We start from the raw sequence: 12169 nt of genomic DNA, 5'->3' as shown, positions 1-12169 counted from the left end.
CACCCGAGCGGCACCGGGAGGTGGAGGGTTGGCCGTCGGAGCTAGGCACAGACGGGGGTGGGAGGGATTAAACGGAAGGGAGAGAATTCCAGGCAGAAGGAATGGCAAGTGCAAAGGCAAGCCAGCCGTAAGTTCCGGGAGGCGCGGAGGGGTCCGCCTGGCTGGAGTAAATGGGGCGGTGGTGGAGCAGAGGGACGAGAGGGACTTGGGGTCACCTCCTCCGGGAAGCCTTCTCCGATTGCTGCGCTGCCTCCGCACTCCCCCAGCTTCTTCCACCTCAGCCCGAAACGAATCGCACGGGTCCCGCTCAGGCCTCCGCCCCGTCCCGACTTCGAGTCCCGAGAGGGCAGGGCCGGCTCGGATTCCTCCCTCCGCATCCCCGCGGCGCTCGGCCGGGCGCTGGGCACCGCGTGGGCACTCGGTAAATATTTGTAGAGCGCACTAGAAGGAATGAATGAACCCATTGGGCGCAGCTGGGGGGAGGGCGGGGCCGAGGGCAGGTGGGAGGCCGCGGGCGCGGGAGGGGCCCCTGGAAGCCCGTCCTCCTCCTCCTCCTCCCAGGCCCCAGCGCGTACCAGTCTGAGGCTCCCGAGGCGGCCTCTCGTGCGATCAAGGGCGCGCACGGCTGGGAGAGCGACTCGCGGCCCCTGCTCTCCGCGCCGGAGTTCGGAAGAGAGTGGGTCGCCGCCGCCCGAGCGGAGCGGGAGAAAGGAGCGCTCGCTCGCCCGCCGCCTCGCTGCCTCCCCGGCGCTCGCTCTCCCGGCTCCTAGGTTTGCTGGCTGCTCCTCCCACCCGCGCCCGCCTCCTTGCTCGCTCGCTCGCTCGCTCGCTCCAGCCGGTTTCCAAGCCCCGCGGTGCGCCCGGGCGAGTGCCGGGCGAGGGGCCCCCGGGGCTAGCGCCGAGCGGGGGGCGGGGGTCCGGGCAGAGCGCAGCCGGCCGGGGAGGGGCCATGTCTGGCGCGGGCGCAGCGGGGCCCGTCTGCAGCAAGTGACCGAGCGGCGTGGACGGCCGCCTGCCCCCCTCCGCCACCTGGGGCGGCGCGGGGCCCCCGGTGCCGGGTGCCCGGAGCCGGGTCGCGCGTAGAGCCGGCGCGATGCACGTGCGCTCGCTGCGCGCCGCGGCGCCGCACAGCTTCGTGGCGCTCTGGGCGCCCCTGCTCCTGCTGCGCTCCGCCCTGGCCGACTTCAGCCTGGACAACGAGGTGCACTCGAGCTTCATCCACCGGCGCCTCCGCAGCCAGGAGCGGCGGGAGATGCAGCGCGAGATCCTCTCTATCTTGGGCTTGCCCCATCGCCCGCGCCCCCACCTCCAGGGCAAGCACAACTCGGCGCCCATGTTCATGCTGGACCTGTACAATGCCATGGCGGTGGAGGAGGGCGGCGGGCCCGACGGCCAGGGCTTCTCCTACCCCTACAAGGCCGTCTTCAGTACCCAGGGCCCCCCTCTGGCCAGCCTGCAAGATAGCCACTTCCTCACCGACGCCGACATGGTCATGAGCTTCGTCAACCTCGGTGAGTGAGGGCAGGAGGGAGGCGGGGGGGGGGGGGGGAGCGTCTAGGTCAGGAGGCGCTTTGGGACTGGGAGGGGGCCACTTCTTACATCCAGTCCGCCCATCTCTACACTCCGGGCCGTTTGCAAAACCGCAGTGCCTGGCCGAGGGTCTCCTACTCCCGGCCCCAGGGGACCCCAAGCTGTGCGCACCCCAGGTAGGGCGAACCGGGCTCATTTGGCCTGTGGGAGTGAGGCGGAGGAAAGGGCTGGTCCGAAGCCCCCTCCGGGTTAAGTCGGCGGCCGCACCTCTGGGGCTGGAGGCGCCGGGCCGGCCGCGGCTCAGTTCAAAGCGCGGGGCTGGGTCATGTGAGCTGCGCCGGGCCCGCGCGGCCCCTGCTACCTGGATTTAAAGGGCCCTGCTGGGCGAAGCCGCCTTCCCGCCCTTTCGGGGCCCCTCTCAGCCCTGTCTGGACCTGGCAGCGCAGGCGTCGCGCCCCCTTCCCCGCCCTGGCCAGCCCTACCTGTCCCCTCGCGGTGCGCCCGCCTTAGCGTGCCGCGCGCCGCCAGTGTCTCCGGGCCCCTCTCCTTGCGACCCGGCGCCCCCCCCACCCCCCCACCCCCCCCCCGGCTCTCAGCTCTCCCGGCGGGAGCTGGGGAAGAAACGGTGCCATTGCGAGCTTTCTATTTTAAATATTTAATGATAGGTCCCAGGCGGGCAGAATCCATTTTCAGCGTTTATCACGTGTGGCGCGCAAACCACGGCTTTGGGCGATTGAGTGGCGCGGGATCTCGGAGCAGACGCTGCCGGGGGCGGCCGGGGGACCTAGCTCACTCCCGGAGCCGCAGGGGCCCCGGGGACCCGAGGCTGGCGCTGCCGCGGGGGCGCGGTGGCCCCTCCTCCCTCCGTGCACGCACATTCACCAGACTTGCTCAAACTAACCCCCGGCAGCGCGCTGTAGGACTGATGATCAAATATTTGGTTTCCGAGATAACACGCCCCGATAGCGCTGTTCCTGAGCCGATTTCATTCTACGTGTGTAACTTGCTGCGAAAATCCGAACGGAGTCAAGACAGCAAACTCACGCCCACGGGCGCCCTGTCAACAGCGGCGGGATAGCGAAGCCCCCCGCTGGGGGCGTGGGGCGTGGGTGGAGGAGCGGGGAAGCGGGGATCAACCCCAAAGCTTCCAGCCCCAGATAAGGCGCGCGAGTTCCCGGGTCGCCATTGTCTGCCCTTAATAATAGCCAAAAAATCAAATAGTGCAACGAGTTTCAGCGAGCAAGGGGTGGGAGGTTTAGATGCCAAAACAACTTCAAGAAAGTTTAAATTATACTAAGCAGCCAGTTAGAAGGAGGCAGCTCCATATGTCCCGGTTTAGAACAATCTGCAGGATGTATGAGGTGGAAAAAAGCAAGGTGCAGATCCGTGAGGTTACGTATGTGCTTGTATATCATCTGTTCCCACTGGAAGAAGACACCGTGAACTGGAAATAGACTTTACTGGGGGGCGGGGCAGGACTGGGGCTGGGGCTTAGGAGTGGGACCTGGGGTCTGATTTCTGATTTTTCATTGTCTGCACTTTTGTCTGTGTGATTTTTTTAATTTTTTTTTTACAATGTGTATTTATGACCTAAACCAGAAACTAAAGAAAAATTCCAAATATATATATACATACATATATGTAAATTAAAGCAGGGCTCTGTCGCCATACTGAAGCCGGTGGTTAGCCTGGGCCAGGCCCTTTCTCTGGTGAGGGATTTATGGTATCTTCTGTTCTGTTGGGTACCCATGGCTCCCCGTGAATGCAGCGGGTACTGGTGGTCTTCAGAGCCAGGCTGGGGTCATTAAAAAGGCATTTGTAAGCCCTGGCTTCTGCTAACCCAGTGCAGAAAAGCACCCTGCTTCTATGGAGCAGCAGCGTGGTCAGGGCTTCTTCCCCCCAGCCCAGAGCAGGAGGAGGTTGCTGACTGGGCGCCTCTGGGAACCTTGGGGCAGGGCTGTTCGCTCCCCCTGGGTGGTGGGAGCAAGCCGGGACTTGTTTGAGAAGGCCACAGCTGGGTGGTTCTCCTCCGCCTGTGCACACACCTTTCAACCCGTTAGCCCCATTTCTTTCATCTTGAAAGGACAAAGACCGGCTTGTCTGAGCCTCTTAATCAGCCGGGCTGGCTTTGGGCTTTGTGGGACAGTCCTGACTTTCTCAGGTCTTGCTTTCTGGAACATCACTCCAAATTAGATGGCGCAGTGGCTTTTCACAGAGTGCGCTGACCTTGTTTTCTTTCCCTCGCTGTCCCTAAAACTCGAGGTCATTAGTTGGGTGAAGACCTGGCCTGCAGTTTGGCAAGACTCCTCCTACAGATGCTTTAAGGGTGGCCTTTCATTTCTGCTCAGCAACAGCACAGGAGTAAACCGCCTGTCCCTTCCATTCTGTCCAGGGCTCCGGAATTTCTCCATAGGAGGGGCCTGGGGGTGGCAGTGGGGGTGGAGGGGAATGTGTAGGAGATTAATCTGGAAGCTAAATTTGCTGAGGAAGCACACTGATTTTCCTTGGACTGCAAATCATAATTGATCTGTAACATACAAAGTTTTCTAAAGGTGCATTTAGTCTCACACTTCATCCAATAATAAGAAAATGTCATTCGTCCGTATCAGATCATTATTTGGTAACCCGCGCGGGGGGCGCGGGGGCAGCTTTGGGGGGCTGCTGACTTTCTCCATGCCCCCCTCCTCCCTCCACTGCATACCGCTGCTGTCCTGCCCTGCTTGGGGGACCTCTGACCAGATTCTGAAGGCTTTTGCAGACCTGGTGCGTTTATTCTTCCCTCTGTCTGCAGCCAAACTGGTTTTTGTTCCTCTAAGTCCTTCTCCTTGGAATTCAAGCTTTCTGCCAGGCTGAGTGGGATCTAAACTAGAGCGGGAGCTAGAGGAGAATGTGGGAGAAAACCAGATGCGGAGAATGAGGACTTCAGACCCCACCTTATGACAAAGACCAGCCTGTCCCACGAAGCCCCGTGTGCTGCTAGCTGAGCTACAGCGGGGGACCCACATCTCGTCGGCCGGGGCCCCTTGGGTTCAATGGCGAGATTTGTAAGCTGGTTTGGATGAACAAGCCCTCGACTCCTCTGTGTAGACTTAATTCTGGATTTCAAAACAGGCTACCCTCTCTGAAATGGAACCCAGGCGATGTGAGTCCTGCAGACCGAATCTGCCAGAGCCCCCTACCATCCCCCCCCCCCCGGCCCCCCTGGCCCCTCTAGGGAAATCCAGCAGTTCCTTTGGGATCTCCAAAAAGAAGCCGCCTGGCATTAGGGGGCGTGTGATGCATGTTCCTCTCTGGCCCAGGTTAGGAAAGAAGCAAATTTGTTTTAATCTTCGAAGCTAAATTAAAAAAATAAAAATAAAAACTTGGAAACCGGTCATTACTGGACTCAGTGTATAAAAGTGGCTTTTGTTAATATAGCTGAAGAGTCAGGAGAAGGCTGTGTAGTTTTTGCTTTATACCATCTGGCTGTCCTTTTTGTTGACAAGTGTTTGGCATTAAGATCTCTCCTCTTGCCCCTTAAGAACAGGCCCTACCACTGTAGAGTATTAGAAAAAGATTCTGTTACAGTTTAAAAAAATTTCCTTCAGGGAGTGCTTCGGGAAAGGAGCATGGGTTGCAGGCATTTGCAGCTGTAACCTGGCTTGTGTTAAAATTTGGAAGGGGCTCTTCCACATTCCAGCACTTGGAGCAACGGCCCTCACTTGTAAGCAGCCAGAGGTTAATATAGATGTCACACGGGCTTTTCCCCTGCTTGCTTGCTTGCTTGCTGCAGAGTGACTTCGCTATAGGAGTGCACCAACAGCTGTGTTTTTAGCAACCCTTTCCAAATCACTTCTTTTAAACCTCATTTTCCTGGTTCTTAAATCAAAGAGCTTCTCCTCCCCCCCCCCACCCCATTCCCCTTTTCCCAAGGATATATGTGACCCAGATTTGAACTTTTTTGATCTTCTTCGTATTTCCCTTCTGGGATCAAGGCAGGTTAAGGCCAAGCCCTGGATGCCAGCCTACGGGGCTATTTTTGGTTTTTATTCCAAGGGCTCTCATTTGGTTGTGGAGTGGTCCATCCAAGGTGTAAGGGAGGTGGCCCAGATAAAAATCGATTTGCAGGCAGTGAAGGGATGATTCTCTGAATGCTCAGAGAGAAGAGAGGGCTTGCGAGCGGCGGTTCGGGGGGCCTTTGGTCGCGTAGTAGGGCTGTAACCTCTGCAAGATAAACACAGCTGGTGTCCGATCCCCTGACCGCCGGAATGCCTGCGATGTGAGCCAGTATCACATGTCTGCTGAACTCAGAGGCAAGTGATGACTTCATTCCGGGGAGAGTCCCATCTAAGTTGATTGATCACCCCTATCGCTTTAATATCTTTTTTCCCTATTGGGTAAGGTCATATTTGGCCCCTTGCAAGAATCAGAGTGTCCTAACGCTCCCCCAGGCCCCACCCTCCGCAGCCTGCCCATCCATTTTGCCAGATGAATATTGAGAATGGAGAGCCCGAATGGCTGGCCATGTTAATTTTTTCGCAATCACTCTTCAGACCTAGCTGGGGGCTGTCGACACACTGTTTTTGGCAGGCTGCTGCAACGCTTCGCCTTAATGCACTCTGGCAGTGTCTCCGGGGTTAGGGTATAGGCAGGGATGTGTGGGACCTGTCATGTTATTGTCAGAAGGAATGCGAGGATTAGCCTTTAAAACGTGGTGGTGGGAGAGCGCGGCAGCTGTGTACACTTATTATAAAAGACTTAAGTCCCACTGGTAAAATCAATATATTGAATTGCATGACCCTCTGCTTTTAATTAGTTTAAATCAAATGCGCCGGTGCCATTTTGCCTCCTCTCGCCTTCATGGGGTGAGGAAATACCAATATTTACATAGAAACTGTTAATTTGCGGTGAAAATGATAACACATTTAGCTTTACACACCCAGATTGCTCGGACTTGATGGATCCCAGAGCAGCGTGGCGTGGCGGGACGTCACCGGGGCGCGGGAGCAGGGGCGGCGGGTCCCCGGGAAGGCGGGTCCCCGGGCCCCCCGATGCCGCGCGCAGGTGGGCACGTCCGTGGGCGAGGCGCCGGCCGAGGCTGGTCTTTGAAGAAACGCACCGATTCTTTCATTGCGCGCCAGAAGCGGTGAGGTTCACCCACATCGTCCACAACCTTCCCTCTACAGCGTTCTTACAAAATCCGTAAGCGGGCACTTGCCTCTTTGGTCGTTTTGAGTCCTCGCTCCCAGCATGCTGGGTCTTTTGTACGGGGCAGCTCAAGGCACAGTACTTTATTTATTCCAGAGCTTCAGATGCTTTTCTTTCCAATTCCTGAAACAGTTTATAGAGGAAGGGGGGGGGGGGCGTTCCTTCGCTGCAAACGATCCCATGTATGAGCACGGCTATTATGTGAACCGTTTGGTATTAGCTGTGTGTTCGGCTGCAATTGAATTCTGCGTTTTGCAGCAACTGGTATTTGACAAATAATATTTGACAAAAATGTGACTTGGTATTTCTTAATATGGAACAGGTATTTTGTAGTTAACCTTCCCCGACGAGAGATTGCGCGAACCCGGCGTGGACCAACACGGGCGCTGTCGCTGTGGACTCTTCCCCTCTCCGAAGTGGAGTGTTTATGATTTGGGGGATACGAGGAGCGCATGGAGTTTGACACTTACGTGCAACTCTGAAAGGCGTGTGCGATGTGTCCTTTCAACGTTTGTGGTGGAAGGCATTGGTGGGAGCCGCGCAAAGCCTTTGCTGATCCGCGTGGAGTGGATTGAATTAATGACAACTCTGAGAGCCCCAGTTTTAGGGTAATTGCTTTATTGTTTTGCAGCCAGGGTGCTTATAATCCGGTTCCTGTACAAACATGTTTAACGTGTGTTAATGCATTTCCAAACCAGAGCCTCTCAGCACAACCCTGCTTTCCATTAATTGATGTCGGTAGCATGGTACAGTATTTCAAAGGGCTGGCCAAGTATGAACTGTGTTTCCAATTTCCTTCCTTTCCTGTGTTTGGAATGCCAATGTTAATTTGTTCCCATGCAGGAGAGGGGGCTGCCAACTGCGGCTTTCTATAAAGGGCTTCACAGTGAAGGCTTCCAGCCCTCGCTGATGCTTGGGGCTGCCTGGCCAAGTTTCCTGACACTTTGCAGCTAATTCTGGGTGATATATGGAGTGGGGGTTGGGGGACTTCACTGCCGTGTAACGGAAGTTCTCGGTGACAGCCGAGGGTGTGACTTGGCAACGGCGAATGGACCGGCATCCACAGTGATTCTCTTTCGACACAGCTTAAACCCGTGCGTCTGTTTCCACTATGGATGCATATTAGCTGTGTGACCTTGAACAAGTTTCTTAACATCTCTGAGTTGGTCTCCTCATTTTATAAAGGTGGATAAGACTCCCCTCCTTCCCAGATCCTCACGAAGACAAAAGCATCTCACGCGTGCGTAGAGGCTGGCACGCAGTAGGGGCACAATAAACGGTGGCTCTTGTTGTTCTTGTGGCGACCGCGTCACTACTCACTCTGCTGTATCAGTCCAAATATCAGTTTTTATTTTTTTTTTATTTTTTTTTTTAAAGTTTTTTTTTTTTTTTTTTTTTATTTATTTATTTGAAAGACAGAAAGAGGGAGAGACGGAACACAAGCAGGGGGAGTGAGAGAGGGAGAAGCAGGCTTCCCGCTGAGCAGGGAGCCCGATGCGGGGCTCGATCCCAGGACCCTGGGATCATGACCTGAGCCGAAGGCAGATGCTTAACGACTGAGCCACCCAGGCGCCCCCAAATATCAGTTTTTAAAGATTTATTTTATTTATTTGAGAGAGTGAGAGAGACAGAGCGCACGAGCGGGAGGGACAGAGGGAGAGGGAGAGAGAATCTCGAGCAGACTCCCCGCTGAGTGCAGGTGCATGGGGGGCTCATCTCAGGACCCTGAGATCATGGTCTGATCCGAAACCAAGAGTTGGACCCTTAACCGACTGAGTCACCCGGGTGCCCCCAAATACCAGTTTTTAAATCCTTATCTTAAAATACTGAGATTAAGCCTCCTATGTTATTTTAAAGATGTGGAGAAAATGGCCCCCAAAATGTGTGTGTGTGTGTGTGTGTGTGTTTGCACACACACGTTTCCTTCTTTCAGAGATCATTGAAATTTGAATGAGAACACCAAACTTACTTGAGGATAAATAGAATATAATGCTGACTCTTTCTCTTGCTTTTAGCATCGATGGCTATTTAAAAATTTTATGACTAGGCAAACTGCAACTTGAGTGAGGGGTGTCTGGGAACGCTCTGTACTATCCTTGCAACTTTTCTCTAAGTCAAAAATCATTCCAAAATAAAAAGTTTTAATTTTAAAAAAAGCACATGACTGAAGTATTTCTTCCCACCCCTTCTGGAAGATGGTCAAAGTACAAATTGTCTTTTCCTTCAAGGGAGTGTCAAGCCCAAAGCATTCATTAACAGAACAGCACAGCCTCCCCACTCTTTATTGGAGCAGGTGCAAGGCTGCCCCCCACTCCCCCCAGCTGGGCCGAGGCCACAACGAAGCCCTGTGTGGATGCAGTGCGTTGAGAAGCCTCTGGAGACCCAGGGACGAAAGAGAATGTCTCCAGGGCCCCGAGACGAGGGGTGGGCTTAATCACTCAAGGCTTCCCGTAAATTCCCTTCAGCTCTTTCTGTACTGTTTGAAAAAATCTGACTTGGTGGGTATTAGGTTTCCCTGCGTCTTTGAGGTCACGTGTTATTCTTTCACATCTTTATCTCCCCAGAGTAGCTTTCAAGTTCCAATCTTTTGTTGTCTGGCTTAATTAAATTTGGCTGTGAATAAAAACTTGCACTGTTTCCAAAATCGAGGACTTGCATGTTTTTAAGCATCAGGGTTAGGCCTGTACTGTCTTGTAACGCCAGCCTCTCTCTTGCTTTTATGCAGTTTGGGAAAAAAAAAATCTAAACCCGTAGCATGACAGTCGCCTTAGACTGGTTCTATCACGGACCCAGTGCTCACCTGCCCGGCAATTGAACGTTGCCAACGGGGGCAAGCGAGTGATCCTGTGGTTTCAATGACTTGTGTTTGGCCTTTGATAAAGGACTCCTTTCTTGACTGTTTTTTCAGACATTCTTACTATCCTGTTCTTGCGCTGCCTCGCCAAATTCTCACGGCACAGGGCTCGGCTATTGGCTACTCGTGAGCATGAATGAGTGGAAGGTGTTCTAATGCAGCATCTTCTAGATGCTTTTTGATTTCGCATCCCCGCCAGTAAATTTCTGGGTCCACACCCTAAATAGAAATAAATCCTACTGTTTTAGTACAGTTTTTTTTAACCTTATAAAAACGTAGACTGAAATACACATTTAAGGAGGAGGCACTAAAGATAAAAACCATATAAAATTCTGATGTTCATTAATACACATTTTAACTAATTGATTATTAATTAATATAAAATGACGCTTTTCTTGAACAAGACACGTTTCATTTTGCTCTCACAAATTAGTTAATGTTATGTGATAGAATGTGATGTCTTTCAGAATCGTGGTTTAACGGTTGGGGATCCGTGAGCTAAAGGTCTGGTCCTACATTTTGATTATTTTCATCCTTCGTTTGTCTATTTGGCATAAAGGAAGTTATCACGTGATAACAGAGACCCCACAGCCTTGGGGGGGTGGGGTAAACCACCCACAGAGCTTTGTTCTCTTGTATTAAGTCATGGCTCCATGGTGGGTCGGTAGGGGGCTCTGCACTTTGATCAGGTGGGAGGGTGCTCAGGTCCCCTGGCTGATGGGGCCGACACCCCTCTCGAAGGTCACCAGTTACCGTGTCAGAGGGAAAGGCTCTGTGAATTGTGCCTGGGATTTTAAAATTTCCACCTGGAGGTGAATGCCCCTCTTCTGCTCACATTTCATTGGTCAGAGCTAGTCAGGTGGTCACACCAGACCGAAGGTGGGCGGGACACTAAACCTGAGCTTGCAGAGGGGAGCACCAGAAGGAGCCGGGGAATGGCACCAGCGCCTGCCATACTATGGTAGGAAGGCCGTCTCCCGGGAGGAACGTGGAAATGGGACGAAGAGCTTGTTGGCTGCAACAAGATCCTCTCTTTTCAACCTCATCCACCAATTACGCAGAGATTTTGTCAAAGCTCGGCTACTATTTTCCAACTTCCCCCGATGTCCATCAGTCCTTGAAATCTACTTAATTATGATTGTAATATTTTCCCCATATCCCAGCGGATCCCTCTAGCCTCCCCCAAGTGCTTGCACCCCATTTTGGAGACCAGGGTTTCTAGAAGTTTTGCATCACTGAGGTATTCACATGGTTCAACGAGAATAACCACTTCTCTCTATTCCCACTTGTAAAATGACTCGCTTCTTTGGGACTTGTCTTTCAGCAAAAGCACGCTTCAGCCTTAGTCTGGTTCACTACCCAGAGAATTAATGAGGCTGCCTCTGGTCCTGGCTGGAGAGGTGCTTGTCCTGGCCAGCATTGGTGTGGGTCGTGCAGGTGATTGCCCTGTCATGAAGTCTTGCCCTGAATGGGATTGCTGCCTTTTCTTCCTGGGCCTCAGAGGCAATTCGTAGTGCAGGCAGAATCTTGCATGGCTGAATCTAGAAACTGAATTCAGAGAGTCCTTCATTACCTGAATGCATCACTGAAATAAATCATAGTGATAAAGTGGGAAGGTTGAGATCTTTTTGTAGCAGTAATGGATTTATGATACTCTTCTTTATTGGGTTTCTCATTTAATTCTCTCAGCATTCTGCAAAGCAGGTGGTTTCATTCCCATTTTAGGGAGGAGGAGACTGAAGGGGCCCAAGCTTGCATGACTAGGAAGTGGTGGGGTTGACATTTGAATCCAGCTCTCGCTGAATGTAAAGCCATAAACTCTTTCCTCCTGGCCCCACGGAGGTATGTGATTGAGGGTGGGGGGACACACAAGGAGAGTGGTGTTGAGGCCACCAAAACACACACTGAGCCCTTGACCTTGGGGCTTGGTGCACTGACAATGAATATAGAGATGAGCAGCGCATACCTTTCTCTTTCGCTATCCATCCTGCTTACGATAACTCCTCCTCCTCCATCTCTATGACTTCAAACCATTGTCAGGGCCCAGGGTCCCGAGTACTATGTACTAGGGCTCCTGCATGCACCTTATGCCCCTCTGACGGGGAAATTCCAGAGGCAGCTAGAGATTGGTATTTTAATAGCAATACCTCAAGACACTATAGAAAAGAGGGGTGCCTGGGTGGCTCAGTTGATTAAGCGGCTGTCTTTGGCTCAGGTCATGATCCTGGGGTCCTGGGATCGAGCCCCACGTCCAGCTCCCTGCTCAGCGGAGAGCCTGCTTCTCCCTCTCCCTCTGCCTGCCACTCTGCCTACTTGTGCTTTCTCTCTATCTGTCGAATAAATAAATAAAATCTTAAAAAAAAAAAAGACACTATAGAAAAGATCATGGGTATACCAGAATAAATATTACATAGTTTGTAATAGCATGAAATCACCCACAGTCTACGGGCGCCTGGGTGGCTCAGTTGGTTAAGCGACTGCCTTCGGCTCAGGTCATGATCCTGGAGTCCCTGGATCGAGTCCCGCATCGGGCTCCCTGCTCGGCAGGGAGCCTGCTTCTCCCTCTGACCCTCCCCCCTCTCATGTGCTCTCTCTCTC

At 53.2% G+C, this 12169-nt stretch overlaps 1 protein-coding gene across 2 annotated transcripts in view; it reads left to right on the top strand.

The window, feature by feature from the left end:
* Positions 1 to 571: 571 nt before the first annotated feature.
* The window catches only part of BMP7 (bone morphogenetic protein 7), a 91488-nt gene continuing 79890 nt past the window's right edge, over positions 572 to 12169 (top strand). For both annotated transcript variants that reach the window (XM_078057323.1, XM_078057322.1), the window contains exon 1: positions 572 to 1511. In XM_078057323.1, the coding sequence (XP_077913449.1) occupies positions 1094 to 1511 (418 nt within the window). In that variant the 5' untranslated portion in view covers positions 572 to 1093. The remainder of the gene's footprint in view (positions 1512 to 12169) is intronic.

This window comes from Halichoerus grypus, chromosome 10 (genome assembly GCF_964656455.1).
Source record: "Halichoerus grypus chromosome 10, mHalGry1.hap1.1, whole genome shotgun sequence".
NCBI lineage: Eukaryota > Metazoa > Chordata > Mammalia > Carnivora > Phocidae > Halichoerus > Halichoerus grypus.
Note: the sequence above shows the minus strand (reverse complement) of the source record. Positions and strands in the feature narration are given on the sequence as shown.